Below are 16112 nucleotides of genomic sequence, written 5' to 3' on the forward strand. Positions count from 1 at the left end.
AAAAGACGCGAAACAGGTTGGGTTATTCCCAATTACGCACCCTATGAGCATCAAAGAAAGACAAGGAACTTCGCGAAAGAAGAGAATGACGTATGTTGATTATACCAACTGCATAGCCCCAGTTGGCAGCCATTCGGCATGTCCCCCACCAGTTGCTGCCTTCGTTTTCTTTTTCTTTTTGGCGCTGCTGAACTCATAAATAGATATAATAGTAAGGACGAACGAAAGATGTATATAGGATGCAATGGTTAAAATGTGCCAAAATGTTGATGAAAACATAAATATGCCCGCCTGTGTTGCAAGGATTGTAATGTAGATAGACCTGTGATTATCGGGAACCATAGTTGCGAGAAGGACGTACAGTTCTCCTGCTGAGTTAAAGCTCTTCGTTATAGCTGTTTACGCTTGGACATAAAGTGATCAGAATTAATAAGTGCACTGCCGAGTCTCTTGAGCGTAGTGTTCATCAGCTTGTCAGTGTCCCCTTCTTCTACAATGTTCGAGGAAAGCACTTTCGTTTTTGTGCCGTGACAAGTGCTATCAAACGCTGTGATAAAGCTTCACCCATGACATGGCATACATGCACGGAATGGCATGCTCATATATTGAGGGTTTTCTTTCGTTAAATTACTGTTCAAAGTTAGCACCCTGCTGTTCTCCTGCTATGCGTTCTCCTTTTTGTGTCAGTATGAGCCAAAGGTATACGAGCAAGAAGTTTTATTCAGCTAGTCCTACGCAGCCCTTGCTACAGAAACTACAATAAGATAACACCGCGCTCTTCCAAACAGGGAAGTCAAGGTCAAATTTCTCGCTTCCTAGCAACATTGCGCGTGCGCTGAACGAAACTTGGAGCTCCCCTCGCACGCCTTGTCTTCAGCGAGTTAGAGGCAATTAACCAGCAATGAAGTTTTCCTCTCGATCGCAGCGTCGTAACGCGCAGCCTATAGCAAGAGGCGCAAATATTCTTTTGGCGCATCCTCAATGCTCTTCCATTCTACCCTGCCTGCTCTTATAGCCATGAGCTTTCACGTTCTGTCGAAGCCACCCGTCGTGAGCGTCAGCCAACTGGGCTACGTCGAGGACATCTAGGCAAGGAAGGCTATGAGCTAAACGCGCGGCTGTAATCGTTCAGAATGCAAGCGGCTGGCAGCAGAAGTTTTTAAGCGCCCAGAGGAATAATTGTAGCGTAAGTTTGGCACTTGTAGGTTGTCTACACTTATAAGGGCTGCCCTAGTGTGACCGTCATTTGCGTGTGTATGCTCTAAAATAAGGAGAGGATGGTTCAGAACTGGTTAACAGAGAGCAGCACTTGCAACGCCCGAAGAAAATTTCAAGCAATGCGAGTTAGGAAGAAGATTCTGAAGCGAAATGCGAACACTCACTCAACACTGGGATTACGTGACCACCCTAAAAACGGATGAGATGCTCAACCTGCGTTCTCAGTGCTGAATATTTGTTTCTTCTGTGCTCCAGAATCGTCTTTCTAATCACGCACACTCTTAGCGTGCTACGATGCGGAAGCTCCTCGGGTAATCTGCACTTGCAAGCCTAAACTACTCCGCGCCCAACATACATACTACCGCTCACAAGTTCTTGCAGTATAGCGGGAGCTACGATCGCGAGCCGATGGATTTCAGAGGGGTGTGGTAGGCTCGCGAACGCGTAAGTGGTACACGCCTGTTGGAAGCCGTCGGTTCTGCTGCAAAACACTCGTGGGATAAAGCGTACCTCTGGAGGTCTGTCGGTAAGCGGTAGCGAATACGCAGTGACGCATCAAAGGAAACGCGCCACATTGTAAATCGTAACACTTGCGCACTGACTGACAAAACCTACTTTTGAGTTCTCTAGTACGCACTGATTGCAAACTGCTTTCCTAGGTGAGTGCTCAGCGAACTTGAGTGGGCATGCCAATTATACGTCTAAATCCATTACATTTGCCACACTACAGAAATTATACGTCTAAATTCATTGCATTTTCCACACTTCAGGAACCTGCACAGGAATGCACACCACAGTTCATACAGGAACAGTCCATACAGGAATGCTGCAGGAACATGTCCACGAACTCTAGTTGTGGCAGCATAGCACATGTGTCGCGAAACGGAAAGGGGTGCAGCGGGGAGTGCAAGTAGAGCATACGGGTGCTCACCTGCATGAGTATGTAGTTCTTGGCGAGCAGGAGCGTGGCGATCTTGGAGAGCTTGCGCACGGACGGGCTGTGCGCGTACGGGATGACGGAGCGCAGCTCGTCCAGCGCGTCGTTCAAGTCGTGCATGCGCCTTCGCTCGCGCGCGTTGATGCTCAGCCGCATGGTCTTGGCGTGCCGGTGCTTGCGGGCGCCCCCTACCGTCGCCGCGGGCTGCTGCTGGTGCTGCTGCTGCTCGGGCGGGGAAGGAGGCGGGGGCCGCTGGTGCCGCTGGTGCGAGGGCTGGTGGTGGCCAGGCAGCGTGCCCAGGGGCGCCGGCGGTGGAGGCGCGGCCGATACGGCCGCTGTGACGGCTGCGAGGGAGGGTCGTGCTCCGACGGAGACGACGGAGCCTGGACACAACACGGACGGAGACGCTGGCTTTAGGAAGGTGGGCTGAGGGCAGATTATGAAGAACGGAAATGCGCGCCGACTGTCGGACTCCAACGGAGGACACGGAGCCTGGACACGCATTTAGGGGCAACGGCGCAGAAGTTTCAACTCAGATTGCGTTGGCCTAGGTTAGGTTAGATTAGATTAGGTTAATTTAGGTTAGGTTAGGTTGGGTTAGGTTAGGTTAGGTTAGGTTAGGTTAGGTTAGGTTAGGTTAGGTTAGGTTGGGTTAGGTTGGGTTTTGTTGGGTTGGATTAGGTTAGGTTAGGTTACATTAGATGGTGAGAAAAGGAAGGCACTGTGACGTTCGGGCTTCTGAGACGAAAGAAAATGGCCAATTAAAGCGGCCTATTGAGGATTTCGACATCACTTCCTCGAAGCTGCCGAATCAATAGTAAATAGCTTTATTGGAGAAATCAGTAACAAAGGTAAAGGTATCCATAGAAGCTGCCATGAATGATGGTTTGACACGAGGACTTGCTTGCAGCTACTCACCTTGGTGCAAGTGGTGTTGCGAGTGCGAGTGCATCTGCCTCTGCAGCGCGTGATGGCCGTGAGAGGGCGACAGCTCCGCTGCCAACGGAGAAGGGTGCACGGACACTGCGGGAAGAGAGGGCGTCAGAGCTACGTCATCTTGAAAGCGACGTCAGCGTCACTGTCATTCTTGATTATTTCAATCCCTGGACAAGCGCCTATCTCCCTAACTCCAGTTCCATCTTTTCTATACCATCCGTGAACAAGCTCTCCTAGCAAAATTCCAAGCTGTTACATTAACGGATCATCGGTTACGTATCCAGTTTATTAACAGTCCTGCCTTCCGCCAAGGTATCACTAACACGATTTTCTCTTCTAATCCATGCGGTCCTGTAGTCTTTGCTTTCAAAATTACTCCTGCGAGAAAAATATGCACCCATTGGTCCATGCCTACAAGCTCGACTTCTTCAGCCTACCAATTCGTATTTTGGTACTTTGTGTCATCAAATCTTTTGAGGTTACCCCAGACATGAACTCGCATTTTATCGATCCACGTCAGAAAGGTTGATAGCCCGCCATAAAAGCCGAGGTACACAACTTCGGAGCATGCAGCTAATTTCGCGGCGTCCTACGGCCACGAAGGCTCCGCCCTTTGTCCAAAATGGACCTTAATCTAGCACAATTGTCGCGGTGAACTTCTCCCGGCTATTCTTCTCTGAATGCAAACCTATCTCCGACCTTGAGCCTGCATACTAAGCGTAAAGACCAGGTCTCAGCCTTTTGTAAAAGAAGAAACAACAAACTCGCGAGAGCTTCTAGCGCGATAGCACTTTCAACATTTAGGAGCCATTCAACACATCTACCCGTTGCTTCTTTGTTTGTTTGTTTTTTGTTTGTTTGTTCTTGTGGGTAGGTCGTGGGCAACCTGCCAGGCTGCCCCCGACCTACCCACAAAATATATATACAGGGTCTTCCACCGAAGACTTTCCACAGTCTTTAAAAATAGGGTTTTTGAGTTAAAAGAGCGCTGTCCTCGGCATGGCATTGTCAGCGTTGTAGTGCATCAGAGTACAGCTCAAACAAGCTAACTAGCAGGCTCGTTAACTATTAGTCAATAAACTTTTTAACTATTACTGCTAGGCTACGGTGGGTTACACGCCTCTCAATAATTAAGGATCCTCAATTATTGAAAGGCGAATAGCCCAGAATAAGTAATATCCACATCAGTTTTTATAATCTGCAAACGCCATTGCCGTCGCCATGGCGAATTCCATGTCCATATATAATACCACCAATTTCTGGCCACCATTTCAAAGAAAAAACGGGCGATTTGTGTGCTTAAGCCAGATGCGAACTATTTGCGCTAGAATATCTGTTTCACTTCAGTTCGGGTGTTCGGATCCATTGTTCAAGGATGGACGTTGTTCGGATAGCGATAATGAGTTATTGCTCACGCATTCGCACTTGGTTATTCTCTACTTTATATTAATAGATCCCTGGGAGTCGTCATACCACTCCTGGGGCATTCGTGCAGCGGTTAATTAAACGGTATGCCACTCCCCTGCAATGGCAGGGACTACCATCGATGGCGCTCGTGAAAACCAGGTTGCACTTTCCGAGCAGTCTGTCGCGACCACTCATTAATTGAACTTCCAGATGCCGCGATGGGCAGTTTGCATACAATCCTGTGGGCACTGGCAAGTGGGAAACCTGCCAGGTTTATATATTGATACACACACACACCTGATCAGGTTGCCCACAACCCGGTGGGCAGGTGAGTAGCCTGCCACAAAGTAGACTTCAGACAAACAGACAGGCAAACTGACAAACACAACGCCCATATGTGTGGAGTGGCCACTATAAGTGCTAGCACACACAAAAAAAAAAAACTAAACCAAAAATTTGGTGTCCCTACTCCTCTCAAAGAAACTCAATGAGACATCTTTAAAAAATGCTCCTGAATTTCAGGCGGTACAGTAATATAAACCATCTCCTAATGCGTTGTTGGAGTGTAGCGGTAGCGGTATGCGAAAAAGGCTATGCTAGACCTCTGTAATGTTAAATTCGCGCTCACCACCGAAGCAGGGAGAACTGGTCGGGGGGAGCCCCATCCTGTGGACGACGGGGCCCGGCGAGTCGTCGTCGCTGCGCACTTCGTCGCCGCCCAGGTCGGCCACCTCGGCCCGCGTGGTTCCGCTGGCGGGTGGTGAGGCGCCGCCGCGGACGCCGCCAGCTCGAAGCACGGCGGCCGCGGCCGAGTCCCCGGACAGCGGACTGCCGAAGGACGACGGGCCGTACAGGCCCGGCGCGTGCAGGCCGTAGGGAAAGCCGATGCGGAAACCAGCGCTCGCTTCCATGTAGATAGGTCTCGCTGTCGCGTTTCAACTTCCTGTACCGAAACTGTTCTCTGCTGACAAGTGCTTCTGGGATGCGTTTCAACTCAATGCCTGGCCTTTCTCTATCCCGGAACTGTTGACTGCTAACAGGAAGTCCCGGAGTCAAATCGTGAAGTCTCGAACCTTGTGTTCCCGACACCGCCAGAGGCTGGCGTCCTTCTCGGAACTAAATGTGGAGAACGACAATACTTCGTGAATCTATTTCTTATCTCATAGCTGGTTGCTGCACTGGTGGTAACGCTCAACGATGAGTCTTCAACAGCCTTCGTATTGGATGCGGTCTTCCCAGCTATCCCTATGGTCAAAGGTGAATCGTTATGTGCTTAACCTCCTTGCCTATTTAGGGTAGCTGGCCTTCCGGTGGTGGTGAAAGCTGGGAAAGAATGCAAGAGATAGAGAGTTGTTGCAAAACCAGGGCTGCTTTCAGGTAATCCTGTCTTCTTGGTGACTTCAAGATGCGAGATTTTCTTCCTTGTCGTGGTAAGACCCATGAAGGAGCAATCGTTAATGACCGTAGACTTGAAATGCAGGCTTTAAGTTACTCGCGGTCTGCAAGGCCTTAAACTTCAAAGCCGATAACCGCATTCTCAACTGTATGTTACTGACCCCGTTTCCTAATTACTGACGAAGGAAGGGGCTGTTGCGCTGAGTGCGAGGTTAATGGAAGACCGCCTGTGTCTCGCAATAACTGAGCTTCCGGAAGGGATGGCACTGAGATGTTTCACAGCTGTGACAGACTTACATTGTACGTCAGCGTATCCGTGAAACAAGCGACGTTGCTTTTCCCTGGTAAAATCAGTATTTCTGTGAAGGAATTAGAGAAACTGTATGGATTGAAGAAATGATGAGGCGCGTAACCACCTTACAGTATTTCACCTGTAATACTACTTGTCTATTTATGCTTGTAGTTCTGTCAAATGTGTTATTATCTGTGTGGCTCCATTGGACATAGTACAACACATATAAGCTCTATGTATTGGTTTCTACGAGGTGCACATGTAGACGGCTGATTTCGCAGACCACTCGTGCAAGCCTAACGTTTCCTTGGCACTGTGCACAGTTACAATTACATATCAAAACTATCGGGGTGATAAAAACTTCGTTTCTCAGCAGAAGCCCTGTTTCTTTATCTGGGGCTTTTGAAGGAATTGCCAGACTTAGAAAAACTGGCGCCCTGGAGCCAGTAGTGTCTGGTGCTACGACAGCAAGCCTTTTCCGACATAGTTTGGAGGTAATCGGATGACATAAACTGTGGGACTCAAAAGCAAAAACTTTTCCGCACGCTTTTTCAGCTGACTATTGCGACTCACGCCAAATTCATTGCTTCTTGTACTTCAAACTTTTCCGCTGTGATCTCTCCGACGCACACATTTCAACCTCCAGATAAAGTCCAGAGTGTCATCCTTTCCACTGTGCTGTAACAGAAGCTTTGGCAGGCTCATTGGGTGGCACCGCTATATATAAATTTCTGATCCTGGGCGTTGCGTACTCGTAGGTAGGAGCAATCAACATCGGTGGTCCACTTGTGTTGTTGCTGAATCATGCTCGCTCAGGTGGTTGATAATAATAGGAACAAACACTGTCTTCATCTTTTTTCCACCTTGCATAGCTTCCGCACATGTACCACTAAGCGATGTCTTGTCCACCGATGGCAGGTGTATTCCTCAGCTCAAATTCAAGCAGTTGTGCAGAAGATAAAGGTGTTCTTTCACTTCTTCGTAGAGTTACTTTCACCCAAAAAAGAAACGTCGCCGCGTTCCTGTGCTTCTTGCTGACTGCACACAATATCTTTAACCAGGACACAGAAGCTGGAAAAAAAGGAAATGAATATAAATATTTATAGCTGAGTTGAAATTATTGTTTTCAAATGAAAATCACACTTTTGTTTACTTCCTCATTGTTCATGCTACGACTGCGGAAAATGAGAACAGCAATCATATAACAAAACATGCTAACTACGTGAACATTTATGTGCCCCGCATACGAGATCAAATCAGCGTCATCGTCCCAGTGTCATGGCTATTTCGTTTGGACAATTGCGCACAAGATATACGAAGCAATAATAGCTCTCCGCTAAACGTGTCGCTTGCCAAGAAGCCTGCTATTTTAGTATGTAGCGTTTTTTACGGCTTGAAACAATCGAGAGAAGGAATAAGCGAGAATTTGCTAAAATGCGGTTTCTTTAAAGGACTTCAATTACTTTTTTTCCCTTCACAGAATGCGAGGACATGCAGGCAGCATTCCATTCCTTTCTACTTGCTCGTCTTGTGATACTATTTCTAAGCGCCGCCTTGACGAAACCAGCACACCCTGTAATTTTACTCGGGCTGCACACATTGGCTAAGGTATTTTGCACCCAGAGCGCAAATTTGCTTCTAGCACTAACGATGTTTCGTAAACACTTGAGGCTGTTTATGACATTCCAGATTATTTAACATTGACTGCTAACGCATTGTTTTATCCCATATACCTGATGTTGAAGCGTTTGAACGGAAAGTAATGTTAGATTAAAAAGGCAGCCAAAATTATATAGCCGAGTGTACGCTTGCAAAGTGGTCTCGAAAAAATCAAACATGTTGGTTGCTATACCAGAGTCTAAATGTTAAATGTACAAGTGGAGACTTACCGGAGGTAGAGCTCCCGAACCAAGAGACCGGGCGGCTATTGAAGGAAGTCCACGAAACCTCGGCTTCTGAAGGTAGGCCCGTTCCAGATGGCGTTACTTGCACTCAACGTGAATGATACATGAGCATGGTTATCTGATTCAACCACGGAACTGAATTCACGACCATAAGCTATCGCATCACCACCTCAGTGTTTTTCTAAGTCAGATCAATGAAGCGAGCTTCACGAAGCGTCGCGCTTTTGTCTAGGCAACTCATTAACATCGTCAAAGTTCACAGTGTCGTTCATTGACGCTTCCAGCACAAAAAGCTCTGCTTCTTTTACTCCTTCGTCGATCGTTTAAACTCGACTGTTCTCACATCCGCCGATGCTTTACACGCACAAAAGAAAAATAATGAAGGAAGGTGCGAGGGAGAAAACAACAAAACAAACTAGCGAGCTTAACACCGCCGCCGTGTATTCCGTGGTCAGTTCACGCGCGCATCGCGAACAGAGGCGCCGCCGCAGCGTCGGACTACGTCAGCCCGACGTCGCTCCCACTTCGCCACTGAACAGGCGGGTGCTGCCGGGAAGGGAACTTGCCCGGAGCAAAGCAGACAAGTTTGTTGGAACTGCTCTCAAGAGTGAGGGGAGCGGGGGGCCCTCTCCCCTCCCCTCCTCCGCTTTGCAGGCCCACCGATTGACACCTCCCGGCAAGTGCACTCTCTCCCACCACTGCCCTTCTTTCTATTTCTGTCTTTTTTTTTCTTATCTTTCGCGCGCACCTTCCCGCTTCACTCTCTCTCCCCACTGTCTGTCTCTCTTTTATGTCTGCATCTCTTGCCGCTTTATTCATCCATGTATTTTACTTAGGTTTTTGAAATATCCGCTCCACCTCTCTTGGTTTGCAAGTTCGGCCACATTCATTGTACAGCTACCTGGTCAACCTCCTCCCCCATTTCTAAAGGTATTTTCTAAAGGAAGTTTACGCAGAAATAGTGTGCACTGAGCAGTTTCCTTTACTGCTCTTGTTGTTCCTTCCCTTGACTTCCCGGTGGTTTATACCTTGAATATGCTTTCGCTGCGATACGCTTTCCGACTCTTACTCCGTTTCGAAATTCCACCAAACTCTTATGTACCCCGAAATTTACAACTTAGCGTGCGTTATAATTTGACTACAAATAAATGTGCTGGGTAATAACGGTCAAGACACTATTGAAGCGTATCCCCATCTTAAGCGTAAGGACACAAAGCGGGTGTATTTAAATGATGTGTATTACATGCTTCGAATAACAAAAGGTTTTTCTGGCAGGGCAGTCTGTTTCTGCATTCTTTCCTCTTCTAAAGGAAGCCGACGCTCTTCCTTTCCTCATTTCTGCCCCTTTTCTCACTCCATCCAGGCGAGTGAAGAACACATATCATCCTTCTTCATCTAGTTATCCTTTGTTTCTTCAACCAAATCTTTCCGCTTGCTCTGAAGCAACCACAAGTACAACTACGCTTGCCTTTCTTCCTTACTCGCCCACTCTCATCGACTTCCCAGTAAGCCTTTTCTCTTTCTTTTTAAATTTTTTATCGCGTGCAAGGCTGCTGGATTTCGGGAATCATCAGACAAGAAAGCCGTCTCGCCCTCGCGCTTTCCTCACCCCTCCGAGAGCCGAATCCTCCTTTCTTTATCTTCTTCTCCCCGTCGTTATCGCAGAGAATAGATGAGAGGTCCGGCGAGAAAAGACGCCGAGGGAGGAGGGAGGGGGGTCCATAGCGACTCCCCGTTTTCCCCATTTCGGCTCGCTCACGACTCCCTACTTTCCCCAACCGCGCCATTGCCCTTCCCCGCTTCCCTATCTCGCCTCGAACCAATGGGACTGCCCACGCCTCCCGGAGAATCACTTTGCCCGGCGGCGGGCGGAGTTTGCGCGGGATCTTTCCCGCGCTGGCGGGGGGATAGCATCCAAGGCGATCCCGCCTCTCGTCTCGAACGAGCCGTCCCGCGAGTGGCTGCTTTCTTCGGGGACCGTTCGAGGAAGCGATGGGTCTGAAGAGGGAGAGGCGCGATCTTTTCAAGTGAGCAGCGATCAAGGAGGGGTCCCGGGAGCTTTTCGCCACAGAAGAGGCGCGAAGGGTCTCATCACTTTTGCGGTGCTCGAAACAAGGTCACGTGATGGGGATGCGCTAGAGGGCAGAGGAAAAGGTTGTTCTTTTTTCCCTCTCCATTTTTCGGGGATGGGGAAGAAGACGCATCCCGATTTGGGCCGTCCCGCGATGCGGAGGACTAGCGCAGTGCGCTCTTTTTCTTCTTTATTATTTCTTGATTTTTTTCCTTTATACCGTGAAGGGATGAAAGCGGGTGAGGAAGAAAAGCTTCTGCAACAAGCGATTTGCGGCTCACTGCTTTTCGAGCGGTTTTTACGTTAAAAAAAAAGGAGAAATGAAAGCCGCATTTCAGAGGCGAGAGGAGTGAGTTCTTCGAAATGCACTGGATGTCACAGTGTGGTGCCTTGTTCGGAGCGACCTAAAGAAACCGCTTGCATACTACAGTGATCGCAGAAGAATGCACGCACTTAAAGCGACGAGCACGTACGGGGATGCCTTTTCATTGCGGGGACAGCTGGAGTGGACGTAAGGAAACAGAATTTCTTGGGAGGTATTGCTGACAGGATATAAAGACCAAGATACGCATGATTTGTCATATACGAGCCTGAGTACCTCCTTGAGCAGAGTCAGTGCTGTGTAACACAAGTAGTAAGATGTGAGCAAGAATGTTATTCACTCACCTAATAGTAGACCTAATAGTAGATAAACAACATAGTTGTAAAAATGCAGGTCCCAATTATCGGGACGCGTCACCGTCCAGCTCAGCAACGAACGCGACAGACGAAGGTCCAGCACTTGGAAGCAACCGGAACGTGTGCTCTACGTCGGCTGTATTGTCTTGGAAGATACAGTGTGACAGTGAGACGCGGTGTATTAGCACGAACGTACGCGCAAGCACGCCCATGTTCAGTGTTTGTGATTGCTGTGAATCGTAGAACATAATCCATAGGCTGGTAGCCTTGATGTTATTCCCTTCTGCATCTTTACAAACCACACCAGTGCACATCCACTAGTGAACAAAAAATTAGTGCACATTCACTAGTGCACATCCACAGTGCAACTCCGCAGAAAACTAACCCCCCTCCCCCCCCCCCCAGCCTAAAAACGAATAAGGGGACGAAGCGGTAAATATTTAACACGAATGCGTCATAATCAAACAAAAAAGAAGCTACCGATGAAACCAAATAGATCTGACTCCAAGAGTAGCTCCCGCCAGAAGTGCCGCAGAGCCGAAGACCGAAAGGGCTCATAGCGAGTTTCACTGTGGTTTCCATGCTGGACATATTGACCGCTGCCGGCTGGACTTTCGATGGTTGGTAATCAAACATCCAAAACCCGAAGCGTTTATCCGCACACAAGTGAAGAACTGCGTGAACGCTGACAGATTGGCCCGTGACGTCACCTAACGTCACATGGCACCCAACACCTGGCGCCCGTCGTCTCCCCTCACCGCTGATCGCCGGGGGTACAAAAGCGGTTTTAAATGGCATTTAAACTAGCGGGACGTCATTCGAGGCATGGTGGCAGGGAGCGTATGAGGGTAGAAAGTTCCGGTACGGGAACCTACGGTGTGTGGAGGGGAAGGGATTGGGGGGAAGAGTCGGAAGGGCCGACTTTTGCGCACCGCCGCGGTCGTGATTGGTGCGGTCGGAGCGGGGTGCGTCGTTCAAATCGCATCAAACGCTCTCCTGCCCCAGCGTCGGCGCTGGCGACTGTATTGCCAGCGTCGCTCTTAGGCCCGTGGAGAATGTGTTCCACCGCCGCGATGAAAGTCGTTCTTATTCCGCCGCATCAGCTGCAGTATTGGCATTACCTAGTGCTTCCCTCGGGGCGTGAGGGAATCGTTAAGCTTCTGCGGGGTTAACGGTGGCATTTAGGCGTGATGGATGCACGAAGTAGACTCCAGGTTCAACAAGCACGCGGACGGGGAGCAGTAGACACGCTAGGCGGAGTAGTGCGTTCTGGCCTCTTCACTTGGCCCTACAAGAACGTGAGTCAGCGGGTTATGGAGTCACCGAATCGTCACTGACGAGTAAGCAAGCAAATAACTCTAGAGGCAATAGAGTGAGTGGCCGAATGAGCGCGTTAGTAAACAGCGAAAAGTAAATGAGTGAGAGCGTACCTTAGCAAGCGAGTGAGCGAATTATTAAGGAGTGAGGGAGTCAATAAGCGCGCGAGATTTAGTGAATATTTCAGAGGAAATTGGCTAGTTAGTTAGTTAGTTAGTTAGTTAGTTAGTTAGTTAGTTAGTTAGTTAGTTAGTTAGTTAGTTAGTTAGTTAGTTAGTTAGTTAGTTAGTTAGTTAGTTAGTTAGTTAGTTAGTTAGTTAGTTAGTTAGTTAGTTAGTTAGTTAGTTAGTTAGTTAGTTAGTTAGTTAGTTAGTTAGTTTAATTTAGTTTACGCGAGTGAGTGGGTGAGCAAGCCAACAAGTCCCCCGCAACATGTCGAGAAAACTCGACAATTCTCGAGTGGACACGATACTATAGTGCCGCTACACAGCTTGTCCTGTTTCTTCTTTTTTGTTGTTTTGGTTCTCGCCCACAGAAACAATTCTCTCCACTTCAACTGTGTTTCTTCCCAACACGTGGGTGAAGAAACCAAAAGCATCTCTTAAATTTAAAAATCTAGTCAGAGCGTGGCGCCTTTCTTCCCTTAGGAAAACAGAGTCGCGGCGCCTGCAAAATATCGCATCAGATACGGCCGTCACTGAAGCTACCGTTCGCCCACAAATGATGGAGAAACAAAATATAAAGAAAGAGCCAACGCACCACACGGGCCTCTCCACCGACGGCCCATGTCATCGTGTACACGGTGCGGCAGTCGGAGACAGAAAGTCACATAACACACTCGCGTTTTGCAGGCGCTTTTGGGAGCCTGCCGATAGGGATCGGCCCGGGAGGGACTACGCGCTTCAGAGAGTAGACGACGCCCCGTCGCTTTGTGCGGTCGCTGTTAGTTCGCGCATGCGTGGATTTGAATGGAGACCGGCGCGGTGTCGCGGTGCAGGACACGTGATGCAGAAAAGGAAAAGAATGTACATATCTACAGAAAGAAAGACGAGGGTAGTGCTGTCGGCAGTCACGCATCTGTTTGCACTCTTCTGTACACCAAGCTTTTTTTTTTAAGAGTCTGGTTAGGAGTCTGGTTGCTGAGTGCTCGCGCTTCTTGCGTTGCTGGACCGGTGGTCTTCTGTAGGACCAGTGGTTGTCTTTAAGTTTTGACTACCGACTGCAATTGTTAATCGAATCTAAATGGGTGCGCACTTTTTCAAAATTACTTTTTTATGATGACATAATCGCTCACGGGGCCACGACGCTAAGAAAAGTCGGAGAAGTATAGATAAAAACAACGAGGTTACGTCGCTTAACAAAACCAGAAAAGCAAAAGTAAATATGAACTACACTGCAATAGAAAAAAAAATAAAACCGCTTTTATTTTTACAAACAAAACGGGTATCTTGTGGAAGCTAGAATTGTGATGGATTTCACGTAAAACAGAATTTACAACTAATCTTCAAAAGCTGCGCCAAAAAAGCAAGGACATTGGGAAACACTGGTACCATTGCCATTAATACTTTTGGGCAAGATAAGTAAAGCGCCTATTAATCTTTCTTTCTCTTCTAATTTTCTTGCATCTCTCGCACAGTTTTTGAAGGTTCAAAGATAAACTAACTACCCTGCCAGATACTGTACCCAGAACAGAGCGCCCGGGCTGCGGCAAACGCCAATGGTGTGCCTGACTAGGCATCCCACCTAGTGGTTGTAAGGGCGTGACCCTTCAGGACATGACCCCCAACACCTCTCCCTATGATTAAATAAATGTTTTCACACCACCACCCAATGCGTAGAAACAAGACGCTTTGCGGGAAACTTCTTTAAAATGCAAGTGCGGTATTGAAATAAAACACACAAGTGGACTTCAAGTGCATTAGTTACACTCACTCACTCGTCTGTGATTCTTTATTTCCTTACACCACTGATCACGTTCCTCATTTTTATTAAATCCCGCAGAAAACATTTTCCATACCTTGTGCTTGGCGCATGATGGCCTTAGCTGCCTATGTGCCATAAAACCCAACACAACACAACACCGCCGCGGTGGCTGAGCGGTTATGGTGCTCGGCTGCTGGCCCAAAAGACGCGGGTTCGATCCCGGCCGCGGCGGCTAGAATTTCTTTGGAGGAGAAATTCTAGAGGCCCGTGTACTGTGCGATGTCAGTGCACGTTAAAGAACGCCAGGTGGTCGAAATTCCCGGAGCCCTCCACTACGGCGTCTCTCATAGCCTTAGTCGCTTTGGGACGTTGAACCCCATAAATCAAATCACAACACAACACAACACTCTTTATTTCCCAGCGATAAGAAAATTTTGCTCGGCTTAATATACCAGCCAACCAGGTACTAAACCATATCAGACTTCCCACAATTTCTACAGCAGATAAATGAATGCATGAATATGCTCTTACTGAAAGCACATCCAAGGACTCATGAAGGGGATAGGAAAGTAGAGAGAATATTTAATGCAAACAAAAACTTAAAGTAGCTGCAGAGTCCCAAAGGAGCCGCGCCAAAGAAGTAGGCCTAGAGGAAAGTACGGGCGCCATGGCTCGCAGGCGGGGTATGCGAAAGGCAGATTGTCCTCTCTGGAAGATTTATTAACACTTCCGTGCGGCCGGACTGAAAAATACATAAATAACAAAAAGTGGGGACCTTCGTGGCAAGTCCCAAAGACGTTCCAAACGATGACAACTCATTTATTTATTTCATATACCCTCAGGGCCATTGGCATGAGAGAGGGGAGTGGTTACAAGAAAAAAAAACATAACAATACAATAAAAGTAATGGGGGTATTATCAAAAAGTTGCAGATGTGTCCAATCATACAATGTTATCTAAGGCGTTCTTGAAAAGCTGGTAATCTTTGGTGGTTGCTGTTGGTGCGGGAAGGTGATTCCACTCCGCTGCTGTTCGAGGTAAAAACTACTGAAAGAAAGCGTTAGTTCTGCAAAATGGGACACCGACTTTGTAGGCATGATCTAATCTTGATGATAGGTGGTGCGGGGGAGAGATTAATTCACTGCGCAGGTGTGGATGATGAAAGATCTTATGGAATAGGCAGATACGAAACATTCGGCGACGTGAAACTAAGGATGGCAGATCAAGGTTTGATTTCATTGAAGATATGCTAGTGGTCCTGTTATAGTTGGAGAGAATGACGCGGGCTGCGTTATGTTGGACCATTTCTAGTGAATTAATAACGTTGTCATGATGAGGGTCCCAGATGGATGCGGCGTATTCTAGTTTTGGACGCATTAATGTCTTGTACAATGGCAATTTGAGGGATGAAGGAGCTCTGGCGAAGTTGAGGTGGATGTAACCAAGCATTCGGTTGGCGTTGTTAACTACGTATGTGATATGCAGAGAATAAGTGAGGGTGGAAGTGATGTGCACACCAAGGTACTTGTACGAGTGTACTGATTCTAAGGGAGTATGATTCAAAAGTTCCGGGAACTGCACCTCTAATTGAATCTATGGGATGAATATTAGACCACAAAAGTAAAATAGTTCTGGTCCTAAACCAGCACATATATATGATTTAGAGCGAGGGCTCTCACAGAAGCTCGTCTCTTGTTGTCATTGTTGTTATCCTCCTCTGACGCGACACACGCATACCCACAATGAGTAACTTACGACGGTTCGGTAATGGATGCCCGAGAGAATCAGTGAATAGACTCAAAGAAAAACGGAGCGCTTTGTATAGACATGCGCAAAGTTCTCCTCCGCCTCCATATGTTCTTTCCTCCTCTCTCGTTTTCTTGCTGTTCATCGTAGAGAACCACCTATAGACAATGTTGCATAATATTGAAGCAACACCGGACATCAAAAAAGTACAAAGACTTTCCGTCATTATTTGCAGAGAATAATAGTAGTGAAAAGTTCATTTGCAGCCCCCTCAGATTTCCCCTCTAC

General features: G+C 47.8%; 1 protein-coding gene across 1 annotated transcript in view; it reads right to left on the bottom strand.

The window, feature by feature from the left end:
- LOC149336641 (uncharacterized) overlaps positions 1–8605 on the bottom strand; it is a 33388-nt gene extending 24783 nt beyond the window's left edge. The window contains exons 1-4 of the mRNA XM_089553030.1: positions 8075–8605; positions 5127–7256; positions 3074–3178; positions 2150–2538 (exon numbers count right to left, since the gene is read on the bottom strand). Of these exons, the coding sequence (XP_089409156.1) occupies positions 2150–2538; positions 3074–3178; positions 5127–5409 (777 nt within the window). The 5' untranslated portion in view covers positions 5410–7256; positions 8075–8605. The remainder of the gene's footprint in view (positions 1–2149; positions 2539–3073; positions 3179–5126; positions 7257–8074) is intronic.
- Positions 8606–16112: the final 7507 nt, after the last annotated feature.

Source organism: Amblyomma mixtum, chromosome 7 (genome assembly GCF_055824585.1).
Source record: "Amblyomma mixtum isolate Tamu chromosome 7, ASM5582458v1, whole genome shotgun sequence".
In the NCBI taxonomy this organism is placed as follows: domain Eukaryota; kingdom Metazoa; phylum Arthropoda; class Arachnida; order Ixodida; family Ixodidae; genus Amblyomma; species Amblyomma mixtum.